Source organism: Lissotriton helveticus, chromosome 4_1 (genome assembly GCF_964261635.1).
Source record: "Lissotriton helveticus chromosome 4_1, aLisHel1.1, whole genome shotgun sequence".
In the NCBI taxonomy this organism is placed as follows: Eukaryota; Metazoa; Chordata; class Amphibia; order Caudata; family Salamandridae; genus Lissotriton; species Lissotriton helveticus.
The window spans coordinates 1611577961-1611605821 of NC_136063.1; the positions used below are offsets into that span (position 1 = coordinate 1611577961).

General features: G+C 42.9%; 1 protein-coding gene across 1 annotated transcript in view; it reads left to right on the forward strand.

Annotated features, from left to right (window-relative positions):
- The window catches only part of NPSR1 (neuropeptide S receptor 1), a 1386173-nt gene that overhangs the window by 167727 nt on the left and 1190585 nt on the right, over positions 1 to 27861 (forward strand). Inside the window, exon 3 of the mRNA XM_078686281.1 lies at positions 7283 to 7376. Coding sequence (XP_078542407.1) covers positions 7283 to 7376 — 94 coding nt within the window. The remainder of the gene's footprint in view (positions 1 to 7282; positions 7377 to 27861) is intronic.

Genomic DNA, 27861 nt, shown 5'->3' on the forward strand with positions numbered 1-27861 from the left:
CTGCCACCAGCCGGTGACAGATCGTAGGACTATGCACATAGCCCTGGGGAAGACTTCTAAACGTCATTTGACGTCCGTTCCATGTAAAACTGAATTGTTCCTGGCATTCAGGGGCAATCGGAATTGAAAAGAAAGCATTAGCAATATCAATGGACGCATACCATGTACCTGGATGCTTTTGAATTCTTTCAATTAAAGTAATGATATCCGGTACTGCGACAGTCAAAGGGGGTGTATACTTATTCAATTCTCGATAATCAACAGTCATGAGCCAGGAGTTATCACTCTTACGCACGGGCCAAACAGGATTATTCCAGGCAGAGGTAACCGGAGTTATAACTCCTGCATCCACCAAATCCTGAATAGTGGTACTAATTTCTTCATGACCACCTGGAATACGATACTGCTGCTGGCAAACCACTTTTGTCGCTTGGGGAATTTTTATGGGGGGCATTCTTAAACGACCAACCCGTACGGGTCTGGACGATATGTAATGTTTAGTTCCAAATTGATAACATCCATCATCCAAATGTAAAGTCATTCCTTTCAAAATGTCAATTCCAATTATATACTCTACGAGGGGCACGACTAATACAGAATATTCTTTTCTAGGAATTCTGCCTATTCTCATTTCAATTGTAGTTTGTACTGCGGGAGTTTCCTTTCCACCTAAACCAGTAATTGTAAAAAATTGGCCTTTAAATTTCTTTGATTTTCCATGAATAAGAGTGGCCTCCGCACCTGTATCTACCAATGCTCGGGCCCTTTGAATATTACGATGTCTCCAAAAAATTTCAATATCTACATAGGGTCTATTATCTCGGTGAGCCCATCTGTGTACGGGAGCTTGACCTACTTCCTAGTCATTTTTACTGCGTTCTATCATCCAGGACAAATCAGGATAAAGGTTCTCACGTTTCTCAGGTATCAATATATCATGTTCATATCCATCTCCCTTACGAAATGGATTCCTGTCCTCCGCATTATACTGTGAATTTCGATCTGAAAATCTGTGTCGATCCTCCCTCCTCCTCAACTCAGGGGACTGATCTCTTTCATCTCTACGTCGGCTGTTACCATAATCATCTCTCCCCCTTTCTCTCTCCCCCACTCTCTCTCTCTCTCTTCCATGACGAGGGGACGCATCACGTACATATCGTCGATAATCACGACGATCAGAACGCACACGACGGTTGTCATCACCGCTGTCATCAGAATACTCACGATCACACTCATTCATCCGTACACGCCGGGCACCCTCCTTTCGGTCTAAACCGCGTTTGCGAAACAAGTCCCACAAACGAGAAGTAGTTTCACCATCAATATCCTCCTTCCTCACACCGTCAGCCAAAAGTGCCATAAACATGTCACGTCTAGTAAGCTTATTGTCTCCAGGAGTACGAGTGTCAGGCCGAGACTGACGGTCAGGTTTAAACCAATCGCCCAACTCACCGAGCTGGCGCACAGATTCCAGTACCATAGACAACGCATTACCAGTCTGATTGATCAATAAGGTCATCATGACCTGCTTATAAGCAACCGGGGAAGAACGAATAATACGATTCCGCACAGAAGACGTCAACAAACCATCAAGCAATCTGTCAGCAGTACTCAGAAAAATCGCAGTTTTCATCACCTCCTCTTTGAGACGTTGTGCAGCATCGCGCAATGTATACCATGGTTTGTCATTCACAGGCCAGTCAGATTCAGTAGGGTACTTTTGATTACAACCCTCAGTCGCCAACTGAAGCAAACTGATTCGACCACCACCATTATAATTATGAAAATGATCTTGTACAGTAGAATCCGAACTCAAGGAACAGAATTTCAAAGAATCGCCAGCATCCAACATAATGCCAGCAGCGCTCAGTTCATAAAGGCGCACCATCCACGAAAGCAAGGTCTCACCAGCGCGCTGTCGAAAGCGCTGCAAGATATCACTAATTTCCTGTTGAGTAAAATCCTCCAAAGAATCTAAAGGAATACCGTTCGGATTACCGGGAGCCTGCTGCAACTTTCTACGAAAAACAGGATGTGCAGAGACCGCAGGAAGAGCACCAGAAGGAGCCTGATCAGTAAACCTAGGAGAACAATCCGTACGGGAAGTATCAACAGAATGCAAAGAACGATCACAGTCGCGGGACTCAACATCCGTAGCACAAGAAGCAGATTTAAAAGCCCGTCTAGAGCGAGAAGACTCGCGATTGTTAGACTCCTCATCCGAGGAACGGGAATCACTCGAATTCCAGATATTACCATCCCATTCATCAGGATTCCAATCCAGTCCGGCTTTCGCCACGACCAATCGCACCTTCCGTTTAGAAACGTGACCCCGACGATTCTTGTATTTATATCGTGCAATCCGCACAGCCGCCCTTTCGGCGATAGTCTGATACGTTTCAAGCTTGTCGGCAAGCAACTTATTTTGACACCGCAACAAAGTATGGTCATTCTGAATTTCAACAAACTTCCGTTCCATTTCCACATGCTCCCTCTGCAATTTCACCAACCTCTCATGTACAAGCCTGTACGCAGACAACACAATCCAACCCCTGCGACCCAAAATAGGAAGCTCATCACCCTTCGCCACTGGCGCCTTCTGCAAACAGGAAATCACATCAGCCGGCTCCGCCAGCTCCAGACAAGAATTCCAATTTTCACTCAAACCAGTAGAATCAGCCCACTCGCGGGCCAAGGCCTCATAAGGCGTTGAATCCCAGCCGGGAATATCAACAGGCAACTTAAAAACAGATTTCGACTTTCTCAAAAACATTTTGACAAAACAAAACTACACACACAAAATAGAAGAAGAATACACAAACGAAAGCACGTACGCGCCGAGAACAAACAGAAAAACAACAACGACGCACACAGGTTTCGTAAACGGTTCGTGACGCCAAATGTTCTGCTTGGGTTCTCAGATTAGATAGAACCAGCTCATCAGAGCCTTACTAACCCAGCCAGAACGTTACCCTCTGCCCCTCCCTAGGACCTATTCACAACAGGTATCTACCCCCTAAGGACAGGGAATTCCTAAGATGCATACCATGTACCCCCTATAATATTATCAATCAGTGGCCTCGCGGTCCCATTCGAACCCAGACCTCTCTACCCAGACAGCAGTATCAGAATCGGCGATCTCGCGGTCCCCTACGAACCCAGATCTCTCTACCCAGACGGCAGTATCAGAATCGGCGATCTCGCGGTCCCATACGAACCCAGATCTCTCTACCCAGACGGCAGTATCAGAATCGGCGGCCTCGCGGTCCCATTCGAACCCAGACCTCTCTACCCAGACGGCAGTATCAGAATCGGCGATCTCGCGGTCCCATACGAACCCAGATCTCTCTACCCAGACGGCAGTATCAGAATCGGCGATCTCGCGGTCCCATTCGAACCCAGATCTCTATACCCAGACGGCAGTATCAGAATCGGCGATCTCGCGGTCCCATACGAACCCAGATCTCTCTACCCAGACGGCAGTATCAGAATCGGCGGCCTCGCGGTCCCATACGAACCCAGACCTCTCTACCCAGACGGCAGTATCAGAATCGGCGATCTCGCGGTCCCATACGAACCCAGATCTCTCTACCCAGACGGCAGTATCAGAATCGGCGATCTCGCGGTCCCATACGAACCCAGATCTCTCTACCCAGACGGCAGTATCAGAATCGGCGGCCTCGCGGTCCCATTCGAACCCAGACCTCTCTACCCAGACGGCAGTATCAAAATCGGCGATCTCGCGGTCCCATACGAACCCAGATCTCTCTACCCAGACGGCAGTATCAGAATCGGCGATCTCGCGGTCCCATACGAACCCAGATCTCTCTACCCAGACGGCAGTATCAGAATCGGCGATCTCACGGTCTCATACAGACCCAGACAACCTACCCAGACGGCAGCTTATCCTATGATTACCATTATATAAAGGGATCGATCTCACTATTCATCAGGGTTATGGAACTACAATGTCCCGGATCACACAACGGTTGCCAATTTAGATAATGTACTGCATGGTCGTTAATTCAAGGGGCTCCTCTCTCCCTTATTCAGTTACCACTTACCTGATCAGGGTTAGCATCTGTTCACATAGCAGCATCTGACTAGAAGAATAGGTTACCCTCTCATACAAGAACACACGGCACATGTCGGTTCACTAAGAACTGGGGTACTTTATTTCCCATCATTACAAACAAACATATAACACCATACTACAACACATAGCCTGCAAAGAAAAGTAAAAGATTAGATTGTACGCTCTAATAAGAAAGGGTCGACATCACCTTATTAATATGAAGTCCACACTCGGCAGTCATCTAGGTTCCCTTCTCGTCTGGGCCTTGGCTTGTCTTGAAGTCACACCTCCGTAATCACGGGTACACGGCTGCACCGCTATGCGCTGTTCCCTTCACCCTTCTCCAAGCCCCTGGGACCTTCCTCTTATCGGCTACTCTCCTTCCCTGGCTGTTCTGCTAGGAGAGTATCTGTCTCTCGATTCTTCTCCGCTTTTAGAATGGTGTCTGTCTTCCCTGGAATAAGTAATAGGTTTGCTACTAACGGCTAGATGCCGCCTACGAACTGACTGCACAACTATCTTGGGCTTTCACTAATATAGAAGCGTGTTTCTTCATGGAAAATTCCAGCCAGTAACCTGCCGCCCACCAAATTCTTGTACCTCCCCGTACCAAGGACACGTTCCCAGCCGGCCGGCCTGATGTTGTGTCTTCGGCATGAAGAAAAATACAATCCTTCGACAAGGGCCGGCCTGAACCGGTTCTCTCCAAGCGAACAACACCTCGTAACTAAAACATTACACTTGACCTAGAAGCATCCCTAGCTGCCGGGGCAGAAAGAAAGATGGAGTCTCTCCCGTTTGAGGCCTACCAGGCCCGAATTCAGCATAACTCCATGGAAAGTATAATAATACCCTAACTAAAGGACGGATTATCCCTGATACTAGCGAATCTATCCCCCAGCCTATAGGTATAAGCTCTAATCTAGGGAGGAGGATGCAGAATTATATCAAAGTGCCTCGTAAATAGGCTCTATCCCCTACTCTGACCCTTGCACTGGATTGATAAGAGACTGAAGTCACCATCAATCACCTTTCCTCAAAAGAGGGCCGGGAAAATCGAGCAGAACAGATGGCCACATTAGTCCTTCTGGACTTAAGTACGGCCTTTAACATGGTTTCTCACTACCTCCTTGTTAAAAGCTGTGGGATTTTAGGCCCAGAACTCTGCTGCATATGCTCATACATGCACAAACAGAGTTTCCAGGTTTCCCAATACCCTTTCCTTTCGGAAATCGTGCCTCTAGCACACGGCATGCCTCAGGGCTCCATTTTAAGCCCAATTTTATTCAATCTCTAAATGTTCCCACTGGCAGAGATCGTGGAATGTCACAAGATGACTATAGTGTCATATGCGGAGGACACACAACTTATAGTCACACTCTCTAAAGTCTAGGAAGTCATGGCCGCCCGCTTCTCTGCCTGCTTGAAAGAGCTAGCAATATGGATGGCCAATCATTGGCTCAAGCTAAATGGTAATTAGACTGAGGTACTGGTTGTAGGAAAGGTCGCATCTATATGCTCATCAGCATAGTGGCCCAATGCATTAGGTCAGGTCCCCACACCCAAAAATACTACAAAAAATCTTGGGATTTGGTTTGATTCAAATCTTTCCTTCGATCAACAGACCAGAGCAGTTGCTGGAAAGTGTTTGAGCATTCTTAAAATGCTAAGGATATTGATTGATCTCCTGCTGATACCTGCCAAAAAGACCATTGTGCACGCTCTGCTCACAACACATTTTGTATTATGGGAATGCCCTTTATTTAGGTGCCAATAAAGGAAGCCTGATGAGACTCCAGCGTATTCAGAACACCGCAGCTCGTCTGGTTTTATGGCTTCCCAAAAGATCATCTACCTCAAAGGCTCCGGCAAATTTGCATTGGCTTCCAGTGGAAAAGAAAGTTAGTTTTAAGGCAATGTGTTACTGCCACAAAATTTGGTGGAACAAGTTACCCAGCTACCTGAGAGCTCTCATTATACCTTATTACCCAGCTCGTACTTTGTGATCATGTGGGAACTCTGCAGACAAAAGTCCAAGAGTCTGCAGGGCTTGAATGGGCACTTGCTCGTTCCGCTACCTAGCTGTAAAAACATGGAATTTTCTTCTGCTCTTCCTGAAGGCTTTCTCTACTGAATGAGCCTTCCGCACAGATCTGAACACTTGGCTTTTCAGGTGCCTTTCTTAATCCGTCCACTCTTCCCAAGTTCTGCTTGCATCCCGTTTGTCTTGTTTAACAGGGGACACACCATTTTGTCTAACCATGCACTCTACAAATGACGATGATTGATTGATTGATTGATTGTGCATAGCAATATATGTGGAAGCCAGACAAACAACAAAAGGCCCAATTATGATGTTGAGCGGAAAGCCATCCAACAGCTAGTCGGAGGGTTTACACCTGACATGGATGGTTTCTCTCTGACCGGCATATTACAATATCTGCAGTTGGAGGGAAATTGTGGGGGGATTCCGTTGCGCTTTCGACAGGCTCTGGAAAGTTGGAAGAACTGACATCGTAATAGGGCCCAAAGTGGGCAGTAATATGGAATGGTTGTTGTTATTGATGATGTCTTTTTATTTTAATTCTATTGTATCTTAATGTATTTTTATGCTTGCTCTTTTATGATTATATATTTATAATCAAATTAAGAAAGAAATCAATCAAAAAACGTTACATTATATTTTAAATTGAAAATATGCTATTAAATAGTTTAAAATAAAAACATACATGTTTTATTTTTTTATATGTTTACCATTAATTCATATTTAATTTTTAAAATCATTTTAAATAATGTAATTTACTTTCATATTGTTCCATATGGAGTTTTATTTTAAGTTTTTACTGCCATTATTTTCTATGGGAGGGTGTTGAAGCACTCGTTGTGTATGTGTAGTGCTGGACTTACTACAAAAGTGTAAATTACTACAAAAGTGTAAGTTACACATGTAAGTACAGTTTGTGAATATCACTTTGTAGTAAGTTTTTGTAGCACTACTATGGTACTACAAAACGTACTATAAAGTGCAGTTTGTGAAATGGCCCCTAAATATTTTAATGTATTTATGAACAAATAAATAATTCCATATGCTTGATGACATTTAACTCGGAAATGCAAATATATTCTGCATGTCCAGCAATAAACTAGTGACTATTGCCCATTCTCGCACTTTGTGCAATAAGTCTTTATTCTTGTTCTCTGCCACAGGTTGTCCTTCTTTATGCGTCCACCTATGTATTGGTTTCTCTCAGCATCGACCGATACCATGCGATAGTTCATCCAATGAAGTTTCTCCAAGGAGGTAAGAGAATGCCTATTTGCTGTAAATTGTATCCATCTGAAACGTTATTTGTGGGGCATTGGTTAAAAGCAACGTCGACCATTATCTTGAAATTAAGAGAGTAATCATTGATTGCGTCTGTTCCTGCAAATGTTCCCTAACATGCATCTGGGAATACACTGATATAGTAGCATATAAAATGTACTTTCGCTCTTCTTCATGATTCGGACAGTTTTCAATTGCTTGATTTATAAGTCTAAATTATTTAAAAGTTTTCTACAGGAAAAAGATAAAATATTAATTGCAGGCAGAACAATTGTCTTTCTGGAACAAATAGAATAAATAGGAAGGTTGCACTGTGTACCTCTGGAATGGATGTTCTAAAACCAAATAGACTGAATAGCCGCTATGGAAGGATAATGCAGGCGATACAGCTTCAGAAAGGTGCACTATAAACCACGCAGCAGGTTTAGATTCTACGTAAAGCTTCCATTTCTTGCAGACATAGCCCACTACTGTCTAGTTGACTACGTTGAAAAACAAGCATTGCTCAGAGATTCATTTCATTTCAACAGCCTGCATTGATAGACACCATTTTATGTAGGTTTTAGAGAGGAGAAGGTGTTTACTGTAAGTGAAGTAAACATGGGAAGGACTATATTGACATATAAAGGAAGCTCACTCCAGAGAGTGGACTCCTAGAAGTCCAAGTATCCACCACCACACAATACAACATTAGTTTAGGAATGTAGAGATGTTCAAGGAATGCAAATACAAGAGGACTATCCAAAGTAAAGGTATGAAATTTCTGCATGGGGAAGGTTCGTTGAAGCTAATCAGCGAACTATTTAGAAAGTAAGCCTACTATACTGTATCATATCCTGGCTGCGCCTACAACACTAGGAGGCATATCAAAAGTGAATTAACCAAGGTCCTCATGTGCAATTATTCAATTCAAGGAATTTTAATTTGTGACTAATAAAAATGCACAATTTGCAATTCCTTAAATGGAACACACAAAAATGGATTCATTAGAAGTGATCAAAATCTGCGCACTGAGTTCTAACAAATTCATTAGCATTTCGCCAACCAAATTATGTACTAATACTTTGGTTCTCAAATTATCAATTTGCAGTGGGTCTTCATTAATATGCTCGAGGTAGGTCACAAAATGCGACCCACTACAATTGCCAACAATGACAGATATGGTGGCATGCTAGAGTCAGCAGACCACAGTGTCTGTGATTGTTTTTTTATTATGCAACGTTTTCCATAAAGGAAATGGGATGCGTATAAAAAATGATTTTTTTATTATTATATAGACGGTTTTTATGAGCAGGCAATGTGTTCATAAAACATTACAATACAAACATTACCATTACAATCAATTGCAATCCAGAGACAATTTAAGGCATGGGCAAAGTAGGCGCTAACCTTGGGCCCTAGCATTTCAGTTTGCCTCCCTGATAGAGCCCGAACTGTTCATTCTGCAGGCATTTTTGCCCTGATGAAGTTGAACGTTTTTTAAACAGATTGTCTTAAAATTTGGTTTCCTTAAATTTGTCTTTAATATGGGCAATCCGTAGGACTCTATTAAAGATATTTTGAGAGAGAACTGTTACGTTTATGTTTTTCAACATTATGCAACATCCCTGAGAAAGGTGTCTTTTAGGTCGAAACAGGTCCTCACATATGAGAAATGGGAGAAGGTCACAGAGATCATTTGCAACAATATTCAAGATTCTGCTTCTTTATTATGATATTGAAAACACATTTCACTAGCCCTGAGTATTAAAACACATTTAGAATGCGGATCAGAGCCCCTCTGCACTGTCAGTGACCCTGCCAAAAGCGCACGAAAGACCTGAAATTGGATCATAATCAAAGCTGTTGTGAAGAGTGACCCAAAAATACTTTTGGCTCTGTGCACTCAAAATCCTTAGTTTGTATGTCCCTGTTGCAATCTGTGACTTATTACATTCATCACTATGAAACAAAACATAAGGTAACACATTAAGGCAGCAAAACGACTTGACTGAAACACATCCACATATGTGCTCTCTATGGTTTGCTTGCAGTGTTCTAAATCTCGCTTACTTATATGAGAAAAAACAAAATCTACAACTGGCTATCAATTTAGTCAATGCTTCCTGCTACAGATCCCCAGCATGTCCTCTAGAAATTGAGAGGCATATTTACAAGGTATTACGCCACTAGAGCATCATTTTTTGCAGTGCTCCAGTGGCGCTGTGAACTGCTCCATATTCGGTGCCGAAAAATAGCTACAGCACTCCGCTGTGATATTTTCTTGTAAATATGCTCCTCAATTCGCACTTGACCACCACGGTTAATACGTACTACATGAATCTCTTATTACAGTATTTCTTCTGCTACATTAACTGCTGTCAATATGCAGTTGGGGGTCAGCAGGACAGCAGCAAGGGTGGCATGGGGGTGTTGAATAAAAATAAAAAAACATACCTGATCCTGCTGCCACCTTGCTCTTCGGAGCTCCTCTGTTCTGCTCCCAGCAATCCCTGAGTCAAACTCCCCAATCAATCCAGACGCTGCTCTCGTACTATTAGAGCAGAACCGGTTTGGGCCTGAGCGGGCTGGTATGATCCTGTGCTCAGGAGCAGTCTGTGCCATTTCTTCACCTGGCTGCAGAATACAGCCAAGTTAGAGAAACCTAACTGCGCACTTCTGCTTGGCATGCCTAAGACGGACGGCCAAACAGACATGTGCACTTAGAAGTGCTCCAACGTCTCCTACTGTGACCCCAGCCTTGTCCCGCTCTAAACATGATGGCTCGGCTAGCAGCTGAGAAATAAAATAACAATAAAATATAGTTTTAATTTTCATCTGCTGGCCTGTGGGTTGACGCTGAGCCGCCGCTGTTTCTAAGTCTCACTGATCAGATTACTGTACTCTCCTTCTCAGCCATGATGTAGCATACCACTGCTTAGTCCATGCACTTGCTGAGGTACACTCCCTCGCTTTCAGTAAACAGGTTCAGCTTTGCTTCTTTGAAGAAGACATTTGCTTTGTGTGTCATTGTAATCTTGCAAAAACACTGTGAATATAAATTCCATCAAGTTAAAAACCTGTCACTGCGTGGTATCATTATGTGGCTGCTGAGGAAAAAAGCACCAAACAGTCAACAACAAGTGTCGAACTAGCATTAATTAATACACACCATTTTCACAAAATATGCATTAAAATTGGATTAAAAAAAGTATTTTTATCTATTTCAAAACATCTTAAAATGTATGTTTACAGACTGGCCTGCCATTTTTAGAACTCTCAGATGGTCCCTGAAAGAGGTATACATTCAAATATTTACCTAAATATCTGTATGGTCACTTGCTTTGGTACAGCCTCCCTCACCAGCGTCCATGCAGCATTTACATTATCAATGAGATAAAATGTATCGTCACAGCCTTATATTCAAATGTTATCTTTACAACAATTTAATACAGCATAAAAATACATTTGTGCCACAAACTAAATCACAGCTTTGGCATGCAAGTTAGTCAAAGCTCTTGTCTATATTGTTTGTTATGAAACTAGTGCAAAACAGGTTTTGTGATGCAATATTCACTTGCATGGCTCCCACCATGCCGAAGCGCGCCCTGTCTGTATGTACAGTCACAGCACATGGCAGGCAACATTGGGGAGAGGGGAGGAGGAACAAGGGACAAGCAGCAACGACGAGCAAATCAAACAAAGATTAAAAAAAAGTAATTTAATCAGAAACAGTTTTATTATATTTGCATTTTGTTACTGATACACGAAACATACATGAACATGTCTCTCACGTAGGTGAGATAGAACTCATACAACGGATACATCGCCCATTACTGTACACACCACTTGACAAATAATGGGAAAGTACGAAAAATAATACTGAGTCACAAGTAGCAATCCCATGCATTTACAGGTCAAGTTACACAGAATCGTAATTTTTGAGAATACAGGACACAGTTGATAGAAGAAACGATCTTTGTTGAAGAAACAGCGCAACGACCCCCAGAGGCCAAGCTCTCAGCTCCTCAGGCAAGCTTCACGGCTCGACTCTTCAATGCAGATTCCAGCAGTAGAACCTTGTTGCTAAGAGATGATAAGATCACATGTAAAATGTCATTCAAAACATAACAGTAATCTTCTCACATCGAAGACCTCTGATTCACTAATGTAAACTCACACTTTTGTGTGAGTTTACTTATGTTTGCTACTGACAAACGGATTACCGAGTAGTATCTTTGTGAGTTTGGAGTCCCATCATTGGACAACAAATAGGCTGTTAAAGGGTGCCCAGTAATCTTTAGGCTGTGAGGCTCTAGACAACGCTTCTGCATACAGTGCCAGTTGTGATCTACACTAAACCATGTCAGATAACCAAGCTTTCATTGTAGGTTTGGTCTTATTCCTCCAATGTAGTGCTGACCTCCTCTTAATTAATAGGAGGCTTACCGACAAAACAATTTGCCGATCCCATAATTGATAATCCTTCAATATGCCCAGAACACAGAATACCGGTTCACATGCCACCCACCCAGAGACTATATCTGGCAAGGCATTTGTAATTTGTTTACAATAGTGTAGCACTGATGATATAAACAAGCTATTTGCAAATAATATGCACTATTAGCTCCACATCTCACATGGTTTGTAACATCTTTTAACCCATATGTATATAGTTTCAGGGAGGTATAGTGCATTTGATGTAAATATTTAAAATGAATTAGTCTCAAGTTACAGTTTCAGTAAGTGTGCTTAGTTGCATACAACAGAATTTTCAAACAGATTCCGTCATACCTTGTGAGAGGACAGCATATCATCTCATGAGTGCCCCCCCATCTTCATGTTTCCTATCCATTTGTGCTGCGGTATAAAGTTGTGTAATGAGATGCTGGCCTGTCTTATTAGTAAGGAGGACCTGTAATGTAGCAAGTGTAGGGGACTCACTGGGGAAATGCCGGTTAAAGGTACACATAGCCCCGCAAAGATGATAGTACAAAAAGGGGGAATGTGCCTGCAATGTTGTTATATCTTCAAGTGCCAAAAACGTACCATGGGGATGGAGATACCCATGGGCCTCAGGCCAGCCTCTTGCAGCAACAAATGTGACCTGTCCTCTTGAGACACTGATATGTCAGGGTGGTGCAGTAAAGGTAACATTGAGGCACACAGAGGGAATTTCCCTGCTTGTCTTGCCAGCCCGCGTCAAGCCATCAACGTGGTGCTTAGTGTGTGGAATCCCAACCCCTGCATGGGGTAACATAGCCTTAAGTGGGATATATGGGCGTCATCATGTTCAAGCGCAAAGTGGTGTGAACTCATGTGCTTTATACCAGAAATTAGCAAAATATGCTTGCGCACAAACATAATACAATTGGAAATCTGGGGCACAAAACCCCCCATCAGCGTTGGGGAGCGTAAGCATGTCCCAGCCAACTCTCGCCTTCGTGCTCGCCCATGTTAGCATGACCAGCAGTGAACACAGCCTATCATTTGGGAGAGTACGTATGGCATCTTTAATGTCTTCAACCGTCACAGGTTGGAGTTGATAGTCTCTCTGGCATGACGACAACCAAGTGACCGCCATGTCACCAAGATATTAGTCGATTTCAGCCACGGAGGCAGAGTTGTGGGTATCATATAATCTTGCATAGAATTGTTGGAAGGCCGTGAGAATAAATGAAGTCAAGTATGTTGTGCGATCTTCCGCGTCTATGAGTTTAACAATAGGGTCTGTTCCTCTTTTTGATTTTAATTGTTGTGCAACACTGTGACCAGGCCTCCCACCCTCTCCATATGTATGCGAAATATGACGCTTGGGCAAGCATTGTGATTCCTGCTCTGCAAGTGTTTCAAACTCAGTTAAATGTCCTATAATAGATGCCAAGGTGGCTGCATCCGGATGGTGTTCATACTTTTTCTCTAAGGAATGAAGCGTATCTTCAGATTGTTTTAATTGTAAATGAATCTCCTTCAATACTCTGGCCTGCGCATCTATGCAAAACCCACGCACCGTAAGTGCAAAGTCCTTACATAAAGTGTCCAGGCTAGATACTGAGCCGGTATTGAGTTAAAAATATTCTATGATCAACTTCCGGACCTCTTCTCTGAACACTGTGTCTAACAGCGCTACCGCAAAGAACTGCCAAGTGAACAGGACAGGGGCTATATTAGGTATTTTTAACCCCAACAGGATGGGAGCATGGTTGGATAGCATCCTGGGCATGTCATACTCCTCCACCCACAGTCAAGCCTCTGTAATAATAAGTACCTTGGTCAGAAGACGTGAATGTGCCTTCCCACCAATTTGGGTGGTGCAGATGCCATATCTCTACTAGCCCGTACTCCTCAATGCCCGTCCCAGACCACCCTTGCAGCCTGTTTCCCATGCCAATCCACAGTCATGGAGTAATCCATAGTAGGTTCCAGATAGGTATTTAAATCCTCACCCCAGAAAATATTTATTGGTGAAGTGAAAAATCTACCTCCTGGTGGGAATGAAAAAATCAGGGTCATCTATATTTGGGCGTATATGTTTACTGGCATGACTGGGGTATCATATATTGTCCTCTGTGCAATCTCCAGTATACCTTGGTCAACAACAAAGCAGCTTGTAAAAACAAATGGAATCCCATGTTTAACCAGAAGTAAAACCCCTTGTGCATAAGTGGAATAAGAAGAGGCCAATTGATATGATACCCATTTGGAGCCATCAGTGTGCCTTGTTAGGTGCATTTCTTGCAATAAAGCTATATGGATGGTATGTCCTTTAAGGAAACAGGGCACCAATCTCATGCACGTTCCATGTAATGAGATTTAAGCTACCCCCGCTAAGTGTGCCATCTGTAACATCCAGGAGAAGTGAGGTGGTATGTATGCATGGTTGTAATCCGTAGCATATTTTATAAGGAACAATACATGTAACATATGGGCAATTGTAAATGAACAACCCTGAACTCCCTCCCCTCCTACTTCACATACCCAACTAGCCACAGAAAATTATGAAAAAATATAAAACATAAAAGAACCATCAATCAAAAACAAAACAGTAATAACATATATCATGTAACTAATCTGGGGAGCTCCCGCTCGGGGTGGAGGTCCGCCAAGTACCCAGTCTCCCTCCGGGTGTTCGGAGGTGGCTAGGTAAATGATGGATAGGTAGGCCACCTCTCTTAGGTGTTATGGAGCCACAGTTTTGTACGATCACTGTCTTACCAGATGAAGTAGACCAAATGACGCAGCCATGCAGCAGTCTCAATGTTTCCATTTCACCAGCAGGCATTCATCAGTGCAAAGCAACAGTACCTTAAATCTCCTCAGCTTCTGCATTATCAGTACGCTGATCATGCCTACTTGGGGAGAGTGTCTTGAAGAAATCCCTGGCTGCCTTAGACGTCGTAGAAATCTGTTGCTTTTCATGGTAGTCAACACGTAAGCATGCTGGATATAGCATGGCAGAGGAAATGTTAGTTTTTTTATAACTGACGCTTTACTGACCGGATTCTTGCCTGGTCAACTGAACAGCGACTGTAAAGTCTGGATAAAATGTAATCTGATTCCCTTGTTATTACATTTCTATTTTTTCTCTTGCCAGATGGAGGACAATATCCCTATCACATTAGCTTCAAAATTTTCTATGATTGAGCACAATGGTGTGCCAGATGGAGGCCATGCCATGAGGGACCAATGAGCCCACTCCACCGCCAGGAGTTGAGATAACTTTTCAGCACCAAATACTGCTGTGAGCATGTCCTCCATGTATGTTTTCATCATGCCAGTACTTTTAGAGTCATGAATCCCAATAATGCACACATTATTTTGGCTCGAGCGTGCCTCCAGGTCCTCATTCCTGGCCTGGTTGAACACAAACTCCATATTGAAGCATTTCAAGCTCACAGTCAGGATTCATCTTCAGCCCTGGAGACCCGCTGATCCACCTCCATGATGAGAGAGGACTGTTTATCTAATTTTGTGGCCATGTTGTCAATTCTCAGGTTCAAAGAGTCTATCTTCCAGTCAATTGACTGAAGACTGCTCTGCATTGCCAGGAGTGTTGTTTCGAGAGCTGTCCCCTCCAAAGAGCCTGATGCCTGCCCCTCTTCCAGGCCCACACCTTGCTGTTGTCATGCAGAACCTTGAGTTTTAAAAGTGAGGCGCGCCAGAGTCCTGTCCGCCTTCCCCTTGTGGATGACCCGTATTCTAGTCAGCCGGTGTGGTGCTCTGTAGTGTGTTTGTCTAGTAATCTGGTGATGAGGTGATTTAATTGAATAACACACAGAGTATCCAATATCACAAGACAGTTCTCACAAGGTAGTAGCCTACTTGGCTCTCATGATCTGCGCGAGTAGCTAGCCAGCCAGAAGCCACTGTCTACGTTACAATAACTGTGCCCTCAGATCACTCTCAGGCTTCTCAGGATATTGCTTATAGGTCCTCTTAGATTGTTATATCAGTCTCCCTACGCCATAGAGGTCATGGGACTCACCAGCAAACCTCAAGTTGGTGCCTCGATCCTCCCAGCACTATGCAGGCCAACGATTCCCCTGGGCCTATCATTATCCATTACTGTTGCACTGTAGTGCCACCCAGGCATCTAATTAGCAGCCAGAGTCACTGCTCGATCAACCATTGCTAGTACACAGTAGGGCTGTTCAGACAGTAGATTATCAGAGAACGGCCTCGCGTCCACATGCAGAAATCCATAAGAAAGCGCGCAGACAGTGCATGCAAGGAAAAGACGTCTACCAGCAGAGTGGGCCCTGCAGCACTTGCACGAACCACTAGGCCATCCCCAACCAGCAGGATCCAGGTGTTTCCGCCTGCCCTCCGCTCCAGTCCAGATGACCTCAGTGTTCAGCAGAGAATTCAGTCTGGTGATTGGCACCATTCAGAGTTGTGTCCGGCAAGCTGGTCGCATGGGCCGGCATCACAGCAGCGACCAACTCCTCATCATCACTGCAGTGCTCAACGCCCTGATGCAACAAGGCTCTTCGTGCCTGCGAGGCATGCAGGGCAGCTCCAGTCAACCTGCCTCTGCTCTCACCGATCGTGATGTTCATGCCCTGTGGACATCCACAAGCTCACAGGTAAGGAGCACCCGCACCGCCCACAGAGCTAGCTCTCAGGTTGGCCCTTCAGGCTGCAATCCCGGTCAGTCTGGGGCTGCCATCCCTGCTTGCTAAGCCTAGCCGCGGCCCGCCATCCGCGGCCCTAGACAAGAACAGTGCACAGATGTGCTTGCAAGGATGTACTGTTTGTAACACAGGTTTTTAAATTGTTGAGTGTTTATTAACACTTTTCGGTTGTTTGGAATTTTTATTTTCCTGAGCTTCTTTTGTTGAGCGGTGATCTGTATAGGACAATGGTTTTTTTCTTCTCTCTCTGTGCTGAGTTATTGGAGGTAGACTAACTAGAAGCCATCTTGTTTTGAGCCGGTCTGGACGAACTCTTGCAGTCTAGTCTCTCAGTTGTCATGCATATTGACACATGACCCAGCCACTATTTTGTGATGGCTCAAGACTTTCTAACTGAAACATGACTGAACGAGTTCTCTATGCTGTCCATAGCTCAGGCGTTATATGAGGCTTACTCTACTGTAAAGCGTGACAGTTAGTGTGGTTGCGGAGGATGCATTGCTATCCTGGCTGATGAGGGGTGATATACCAAAATCGGTCCTAGGATGTTTTTTCTGGTCCAGAGAGGGCCTGTCCTGGCAGTTCAGGCAGGAATGTTCCCATTGGGAGTGGGATCAAGAGGGCTTTGCATTTGGGTGGGTCCAAACTGGACTGGCACAGTGAGCAAAAAAACTATGAACTTAGGCACTAATCTCTGTAGTGGGGGTGAATGTTTTACATTGCTCAGCATTCCGTCCATCAAATGTTCTTTTTGCATTTGTTGCCCTAAGAGGAGTAGGTATGCCCTGATATGAATCCCATGCATGCCATGCCACTGGAGTCAAGCTTGCCTGGATAATTAGGGGTGATACCCCGAAACTAGTCCCTGGATGTGTGCTTCTGGTCCAGGTATGTCCTGGTCAGGCTGTTCAGGCAGGTCTGTTCTCATGGGGAGAAGGGTCAAGACTGATTACATATGGTTGGGTCCACACTAGAATGGCACGGTGAGCAAAACAAGTTTGTATTTAGGCCCAGATCTTTGTACTGGGGGGGGGGGGAATGTTTGACATTGTTTAACATTTCATCTATCAATTGTTCTTTTTGCATTTGTTGCCCTAAGTGGGACAGGTATGCCCAGACATGGGTCCCCTGCTCGCCACGTCATTGGAGTCAAGCGAGTCTGGATGATATGCTATGATACTCTGAAACTGGCCCCAGGATGCTTGCTTACAGTCAAGGGAGGACCTGGCCTGGCAGTTCAGGCTGAACTGTTTCCACAAGGAGCAAGGTCAAAACTGATTTGCGTATTGCCGGTTCTAAACTGGGGTTCTATAGCGCGGGGACACACTGTTCAGTGTAACCAGGCGCTCAATAAATGGTTTTATTATTATTATTATTATTAAACTGGAATGGCGAGCAAAAAATAACAATGGATTTAGGCCCAGATCTCTGTACTAGGTATGAATGTTTGACATTGTTCAGCATTCTGTCCATCTATTATTCATTTTGCATTTGTCACCCTAAGTGGGACGGGTATGTGCATATGTGGGTCCAGTGCTCACCATGCCACTGGAGTCAAGCTAGCCTGGATGATGAGGGTGATACCACAAAACTGGTTCCAAGATGCTTGTTTCCCGTCCAGGGAGGATGTAGACTGGTAGTTTGGGCTGGACTGTTCCAAATTAGGAGCAGGGCCAAGGCTGATTTGCCTATGGATGTGTCTAAACTGGAATTGCATGGTGAGCAAAGAAACAATGGATTTAGGCCCAGACATTGTTCAGCATTCGTCTTTCATCTTTTTGCACTTTTGGAAAGTTGGCGTTTTCCTGACCTTAGCCATTTGGTGCTAGTCGGCCCTCCTGGGTCTGTTGACCGGGTGTAGCTGACAGCTAGACTATGTGAATTCCTTCCAGACAGTCACACAATATAGGTATTAGGTGTGCCTGAATGGGCCATCTGCTGCCAGGGTGGGAGGGTGGAGCTTGGCACAATACCACTTGCAACTGAATAGGCTGAGCTTCTCCTTCACACAAAGGGCTTATCACCTCCTTTTGTCACTGCAGCCAGCATGGAGCCAGAGCAGGGAAGCACTTCAAAGATAAACCTCTAAAAACTTCAAAGGAGACACTAGGTTTAAAAAGAGGACCCTCAGACCCACTCTTCAGTTCACTTTGTAGACCTGTGGGAGGACTCTCAGAGGACAGCATGCTTCTGTGACCTTGTGTGCAGTCTGCAAGACTGCTTTCTTGAACCTGGACGACTGTTTTGCTGTCTGGAGATTCCCTTGACCTGTCAGAGTCCGGATCTGTTGTTTGAGCCCTGCATCTTTACCTGAACCAGGAATACCAGAGTTACCCCAAGGCTAATTTGCTGATCTCCGGTTCAGAGCCACAGGGACAAAAAAGCTTTTAACTTCTTGAACTTGCTCCTGCACCCAGCATGAGTGAGTCCTGAACCCTCCCGTGGTGTCCTGCTATTCCCGGACCCTTGGTTGTGGTGCTAAGTGTACACAGATGGCCAAAATTAAAACTGAGGACCTAGGGGAGACCAGGACCAAGCTGATCGTCTATCCACCCACTGTGCATCGCCAGTTGACCTGACTTTGTGGCTGCCCCTGCTACGTTCTTCTCCGCAGCAGCAAATCTTGTTCAGCTGTCCTTCACCAAAGGAGTATTTGAGTCCCCTTGAACTATTTTTGGTTACAGCCTGCTGCCTTGTCCCTCTAGAGCTTTGCGACTTCCAAAAAAGAGACTAAGTCTGAACGTAGAAATCTTCACTGTGTTTCCGACCCAAAGCTCCCTCATGACAACACACCATCCTTGGAAACTTCCTGCAGCCTTTCCTTGCTTTTAGATCAGTTTTTTGAAAATTCTACTAAGTCTGAAGATAAACGCTGACCAGTTCCAATCCACGTCTTATTAGGGGTGGGCAGAATTTGACTTTGCAGAATTCCATGGAGATACTGAAAAACTGCTTGTGCTGTGATTTAGTGAATGTAGTCTGTTCCACGCTGAAAATTCAGCTTGAATGGCACCACCAGGTGCACTAGAGGGCACAGCAGCCTGACCTGACTTGCTGCATCTTGAGTAGAGGTTTTACTCAAGCGCAGCTTTCTGACCACAAGCGTTTGTGACCTCTCATTAGGAAAATCTCACCAAATGTCTTGCTGGTGACCAAGAATCTCACTAGTGTACACCAAATCTCACTTGCTTTCACCAACCTACCATTCTGGAGCCATGTGCGAAAATTAATATTGGCGCACTGAGATCTGTGGAATTTGTTCGGAATTCTGCATTACAAGAGTAATGAGGAGCCGCACAGTTCTGCCACTCTTGCAAGTGGTACACAATATTACACCCTCCCCAATGTCTTGTATCTGATCCGCGCTCCATTGCAGTCTACCATTTTATTTTACTTTGTCCCGATCTCATGCGACTTGGTGTCCGCGGTTGCAGCGCTCATCTTTTAGGCACTAATTTTTAATAACATCTTGAAAAATTGATAACTCCATTTCTACTGATTACATTTTGTTATTTTGGTGTGAAAGAATGTATAAAAATTTCCTGTAATTTTCTAAATTGGTGAATTGTAGCTGTTGCTTGACTAGGGCTTACAGTTTAGTCAACCAACAACCTAATTTTTCGCAATATCTCATCAGATATTTCTAGTGTTAAGGGGCCAAGTTTTGACAATGTTGGCAATGCCAGACAATCTGACTTTCATCTTTTGGATGGCCCTGCCTTTGATAATCTACACCTCTCAACAACTTAAACAGCTAGAATTTTTAACCCGCAGAGACGTAAACCAGCACCTTCATGCCGCAACTTTAATTCAATATCACAAAGTTAAGAGGATACCTCGTGGTCTTAGATTAGCAATCAAACCCATGTTATTTAGACTTCAACACAATCATATCTTCATGGAAAAGTGGTATGCGATTCTTAATAAATGTTCTTTAGATCTTATTTTACTTTTATTTGAAGAATAGTCAAAAACTATTAAGGATCTGAAGGAAGAAATTTACAACATCAAGAGTGACATGTCACTAAGAATGGAGGATGCAGCTTGGAAACAATTTCTGGAAGATCTGAATGTCAAACTAGATAAATATGGCAAAGAGTTGCAAGAGACTAAGCTCAAGAAATTCAAGTGCAACACTTTTGACTACAAGTTAAATGAAGCATACACTTGGGTGGAAGTATACGCCCAGAAGCAATTTACAAGAAGAAGTCACACAGGATCATCTGAAGAGAGTGTGGCTTCGAAGAAGGACATTGACATTAAAAGAGCCCCTTTGAGAATGGTGTTTACACCCAGTAAACCAATCAATATAGAAAACAATGAAGCAGCACATGGCAGTTCATCATCGGTTTCTTCTTTAAGCCAGGTCAGGGAAGTCGGGTAACCACCGGACACTGTAGACAAGCAAAATAAAAATGGTGAGGAAAAAGAAAAACAAAATTTGAAAACAGGTTTGCGGAGCCAAAACAAAGTCTCTTAATGAATATTTCATTTGTCAGTCTTACTAAATCACAAGAAAGGATTTTGAATAAGGGGACATCCTTTGTTCCAACATACACAAGCACAAAGCTTGAAAATGAGGTGGCTTTCTTTAAATTCATGCGTGTACTAAGACTCAAGAATTTTTTTACAAACTTGTACCACCTTCTACTAAAGAAAAAACGGAGTCCACATTTTAACTGAAGAGCACATTCATGGCCACTGCGTCTCATAAAATGTTAGACACATTGTAGATCCTAGTAAAGAAGGACTTGACAAAATAAATTTTGCTAAGGCAAACAAAACCAGAAAAAAACGTAGTCGTGCTGAATATAGCACATTACAGAGTTTGGCTCACAATGACTCGATCATCTTTCAGAGAGCCGATAAAGGCGGAGGTCTAGTAATGATGGACCACCAATTTTATGAGACATAAGTCAACGCTCATGTCAATGATACCAATATTTATGCTAAACTTGACACTGATCCTACTGCAGAAATAAGTAATCTTCTGAAAACAATTTTAAGAAGAGCAGTAGATTTATCTAGAATTGATGAGACTGTCAAACAATTCTTGACTACCAGATTCCCCAGACGACCTAAACTTTACATGCTCTCTAAGGTTCATAAAAGCATGACTGACCCTCCTTGCAGGCCCATCGTTTCAGGCTGTGGGTCTGGGTTTGAAACACCAGGAAGATTCATTGATGCACACAATCAGCCATTCGAGAACACGTGGGATACATATGTGGAGGACACAAAGGTTTTTTTGCGGAGCATTCAGTTACTTACAAAAGAGGTGAATGAAGATTGGTATCTTTGTACCATGGACATGGTTTCATTATGTACTTCTATACCACACGCACACAGCATTGATGCTGCAGAATGGGCACTACTTAGACAATCTAGCTCAGATCACCAGAATTGTTTTGTGATTGAGTTATTGGAATTTTGTCTACATAACAGCTATTTTGAATGGAGCAAGGACATTTTCTTACAGCTTAACGGAATTTCAATGGGCTTTCCAGGAGCCCCCGCCTACACCAACACGTTCATGGCCAAATTTAAGTATGACCACATTCTTAATGACTTGGCATGGAAGGAAGGTCAGATTTTCTTCAGACATTTCATTGGTGATATCTTTTTAATTTGGAGAAATACGGAGGAGATTTTGGTTGAGAACATCAGGATTTTGAACTCTAGAGAACCTAGGATTCAATTTACCTATACCATTAAAAAGAGTGGTATTGCTTTCCTGGACACATGGATTGAAATAGAATCCAACAACATCACAACAAGATTTTATAGAAAAGAGTCTGATCGGAATAACGCACTTCATTTCTTCAGCTTTCACCCACCATCTTTGATCAGGTATCTTCCATACTCACAATTTCTTCGGATTCATCGCATTACCACCAACATAAGCATCAGCTTAGAAACCATGGTCATCCAAAAAAAGAACTACATGGACAGAGGATATCCAGAAACATTAATGGAATCACATTTAACACGAGCCACATCTCGAGCAAGAGAAGATCTTTTATTGAAGAAACCCAAAATAACTACAAACAGAATTGTTTTTGTCTCACAATACTCCACAGTTTCCTCTGAAATTAAACAAATCATTCACAAACATTGGGAATTGTTGACGGAAGAATCTGATTTCAAAGGTTTATTTAATGATAAACCCTTCTTTGCTTTCACAAGAGTGCGGAATCTGAAAGAAATCTTATCCAGAAAAAAGGACAAGACTACAGTTGCCAAACCTGGAACGACTTAATGTGGGAATTGCATCCACTGTAACAATGCCATTATAGGTGACAAGTTGTTACATCCCAGAACTGGTGAACAAATTGAAATCAAACAAGCTTTTGACTGTGATTCAACTCATATAGTATACTCCATTAAATGTCCCTGTGGTCTATTACATGTTGGGAAAACTGACAGAAAGATGAAGATTCGTCTTACGGATTACAAGAGTCCCATCAGGATTAAACACAACCTTGAGTTTGCAGTTCATTGGGAGGAAGCCCAACACACCATTGCACAAATCAAATTTCAAATCATTGAACACATACCCCCTAGTGAAGGAGTGGATACATTCAAACTATTGTTGCAAAGGGAAGCTCATTGGATTGAGCGGCTCAATACTTTAATGCCATTAGGGTTGAACGATAAACTTGACATGTCATGCTTTCTTTAAACACCCCTATATACACAGTTTATATGCACTACATACATAGTGAAGCTGGTTTGCTCACCCCAATAGCAGTGTATAAATGGAGGTAATACTGACTTGACTTTGATAGATTGTCAAGGCTGTTGCACCATATGGTTGATCAATAGTAATGATTGATTTCTATTTCAGATGACAGGATATTAATCTCACTATTGGTTGTTTATTTCATGTTTAATGTATTATCAAATCACAATTTACGTAAGCACTCTTTCTTATGGTAATATCTTAGGTGGTAACATTCTGCACCACGAAAACCTGTCATGTATGATATGATTATATTGTAAAGACCAATGTTTTATAATGACATCAGGCACATTATGTATACATTTTGTTGGACAAATTAGTAAAATAACCATTGGTTGCATATTCAGGTGAAATGTTTTATTACCATTGGTTGTATATTGAGGTGAAATGTGTTATTATAGTTTTTTAGTTCTGATATGTCTTGTAAGCATTCTGGATGAATTTCACCTTATTTTGGATGTTGTACTCATGCTAGAGGCCCAGCGGTGATGCTGGTTCTCAGTATTTTAGACAAGACTTCCCCGTTCACACAGGGCAACTGGGGCATTCGTTTATACACATGGTCCATATGTTTCAAGATGGTGCTCACGCTGTTGAGAGGAGGTACATGTTGAATCAGGATAGATGGGTATACGCTACCGCTAAACCTTAACACATCGATCAGTGGGTAAACACAGTGAGCAAGTTTGAAGATGGCGCTTACGTGAGTTCACGTTGTCTCACAATAGGACGGTTAGGTTTTATTGTGGGAGTCAAGAGGACGCTATTGCTGAACTTGTCAGCACAGTGATTAGAACACGGCGTAATGTAAGGCGTGAGAAGTAAAGATGGTGAAGATATAACGACTTGCGTTTAACTAACCGAGATAGGATATGGTGTCTGTTGCGCATTCGAGTAGAGATCTGAGTAGATAGAGAGCTTAACATTAATGAGTGTCTTGGTTTATTTATATGTGGTGTAAAATTTGGCAATAGGAGATCGCTGTTTTGAAGGAGGAGGACCTTCAATATTTTATTAAGGATAGTTGGGTCTAGGATGTTAGTCGAGATATTGATATGGTAAGGCTTTGTGAAATGGGATCATTATTTATTCTTTTTTTACTTTTAGCTTGTATTTGACAGTGCTGACAGTCAAAGGGTTCAATTTGAAGTGGCACCTCCTTTGGGGTCTTCCATTAAGGTACAAACTACTCATGAGCACTGGTTTACAATGGGCACATGTGGTGTGTTAGATGATGTATAATTGTGACCATAAGATGTTTTTCTTGACACACAGAAATCACCGACCCCACATAGTGTAGTGTTGCATAGTTCTTTGTTGGTTTTCGATTTTGACTACCAGTAAGTACTATTTTGACGTGAGGGCATCACAGGTGTACTTGCACGCTGGGTGTGCAATCATGGATACATTCGCAGCACACAAGGCAGTGATTCACTGGCTTAAGGTCGTACACATGTCGGTAATTGTTCATTGAGCACTGGCCACCAATGGGTTTTTGGCATGCTTAGAAAATCCAGTTAAAGGTTTTTTCACTATGAATTCTCTGTATGATCAGTAACATACTTGTGTCATCTTTACTATGATGGTACCAAAAAATGCATAAGCAATGATGTGTCTCTTTACAGATTTTCGCCCCTGACGAAGGGACAAATTGTCCCGAAATGCATTAGGCTTTGTTTTCTTTGGATTTTGTTCTTTTTGTTTCCTTGTACAAATGAAATGTGTAAATAACTAGGATTATCAAATCTTGATTGAAATAGTGTGGAAATGCTAGACTGATATAAGTATCGTGTTATGTTTATTAAGCGAAATGCACATGCAGTGAAAATTATTGAATTATTTAATAATTCAAAGTAAAAAATGGATATACACTTTGTTTTTATCTCCCCAGGCAGTGCACGTGTGAGTTCAGGTCGCCCTCTGGGGAGGGACCTGGCCCATAGTTGTTTGATAATCTATTGGCATGCATTCAATTTGGTACTCCATGCAATCCTCTTCCACCTAACATTATCAGGAAGGAGGCCTTCTTGATGGAAGGTTGTGCCCCTGGAGCATGAAAACAAGCCATGGTCTCCCCTTTGCTAAAGAAACCCACTTCGAATCTTACAGACTGAGCCAGTAATCAGTCTGAATCACTTTTACACATTTATGCTAAGATCCTAGACAATCATAACAACCATCAACTGTCAACTGTCTCTATTTCTGAAGGATTATGGTTTGTTGCATGCCAGCGCTGAGACTGCAGTACTCGGGGAAGTAGATCATTTGAGATTGTAGCTGGACAGGGTAGGCACAGCTGCCTTGATCCTAATGGACCTTAGCGCTGCCTTTGGTACTGTGTCTTATCCAGCCCTATTTTAAGGGGTATCTGCCACAGGGACTCAGGGCACATCTCTTGCTTTAATCAGCTCATTCCTAAAGGATCACTCATTCCAGGTGTTGTGTAACTCTCAGGCATCCAAGACTTCACAATTTTTCATGCAGTGTACCACAGGGTTCTTCTCTGAGCCCTATTCAGTTCAATAGCTATATTTTGCCCCAATATCATAAAATCACATGGGCTAACCCTTTTTTTATATGCTGATGGCACACAAATCATATTGTCTCTACGTGATATTGATGGATCAAGGCAACTCAATCCTAGTCTTTGCCTTCTGGAGGTAGCTGGATGGATGAAAACAACTATCTTAAAATTAATTGAAATAAAACAGAGATTCTGCTGGTGGGAAATCAAACTCAATGACGGGGTCCAAGGTCGTGGCCTACAGACTTAGGGACTTTGCCCATTCTTACTTAAGTCATCAGGAATCTGGGTTTCTGGCACGATTACAATCACACTGTAGTTTAGCAATCACTAAGACCACAGCAAACTGTTTTGTTCTTCTCAAATGCATATGGAAAATGTTATGGCTCCTTCCTGCTCCTGCACAACTTACTCTCCTATATGCCTTGATCATCTGATGCCTGGACTGTGGAAATTTCTTTTACATTGGGACCAACATAAAACTGGTGAACAGGTTCCAGATTGTGTAGAATACAGCCTCTTGTTTACTGTCTTGTCCCAAAATCAGTCTCACTCTCTAGTCATCTATGAGCTCTTCATTGGTTGCCTTTTACTAAGCACACTCAGTTTAAAGTGCTTTTCTTCATGCACAAGGTTCAGCAAGGGCGTGACCACATATATTTGAGCTCCTTGTTGCATCTATTTGCACCCACGAATAACCTTTGTTCCAGTAATTTGCATCATGCCATGATATTGCATTTTAATTGATCTAGGCAAGGTGGCAAGCCCACTGGAACAATCTTCCCCTTGACCTACGCATGGAGTCCTCTGAATCGAGATTCAGATTGAAATTAAAAACCCATCCTTTTCCACGCAAATAATGCTCTCGTGTAGCCTGGGATCTAGGCCATTTCCGGACCTCTGTCTTCTTGGGGAGCAGTAGTAATTTTAGCGCGGGGACACACTGTCTCGAGTGTAACCAGGCGCTCTAAAAATGGTTTTATTATTATTATTATTATTTCACTGCTTGGACCCACATTATGGAACACTGTGCTTTTAAAAATGCATCAGTCTACTTAATTTTTGGAGTGTCATAAGCTGTTTAAAAGCTGTCTGTTCTAACGTTGCGTTTTGTCATCCTGCTGCTTTCTTAAAACTGTATAACCCCATTGGGTTAAACAAAAAATTCACAGATTAGATTAGATTGTGAAAAAGTATGAGTAGTTCTGTCAATGGAGTGCCCATCCAAAACCATTCTATATATTCAATTGTGGGCACGGGTTTCTCATACCTTCAATTAACGTCAATTGTTAAAATCATTTCATCCAGTAAGTTGTGAGGGCAGTCACAGACATGTTTGTGCACTACAACTATTGTCCTCTTTGAGGCTAACAGACTACAAGCAGAAAGCCATCAGTGGAGAGGATCGTCTTTTGCAAGGTATTCTCCTAGATGTTTGCCTTTCTATGCTGAATCAATTTTTGCTGGCCCTAGGACTCTGTGCACCTTATCCCTGCAACCAGAGGTAATGTGCTTGTGCCCCCCCCCTTCAAAATGTAGGTAAACTGGCATGTACATAATTGGCACATTTAATTTACTTATATTCCCACACTGTTGGAAATGGTCCTTTCTAGTGTGCTTTTCCTCATCCTTTTGCTTTTCTCCTTCCCAGTTTTCCATTGCTCTGGATGTTAGCCTTAGACCTTGGGAGCATTTGGCAATCATCAATTGAGCCACAGGTTTGTCCTGGTGGGGCCTGTGTACACAGGTTTCTGTTACACTACTTGGCATTTGCACAGCTATGTGCCAAGATTCTGCATGTTTCCTGCTATATTGGAGTTCTCCCGGGAGACAGGGTGCGGTGTTGGGAAAAGGTTGGGCAGGTGTGTGTATGTGTTACATGCAAGAGCCATGAATGATACTCGATGGTGTGTTCGGTACCATGGGGCCTGCTTCTCGCTTTGGATTAGCATGAGGGTATGTAGGGGAAGGCCGTCTAGTATTAGTTCCCACGTAAAGAATAGTAACAGCATTATGCTTGTAATCAATGAGTTTGTAATGGCGAATCTTCTCCAGTAGTGGAAGTGGGTTCGACATTACAGG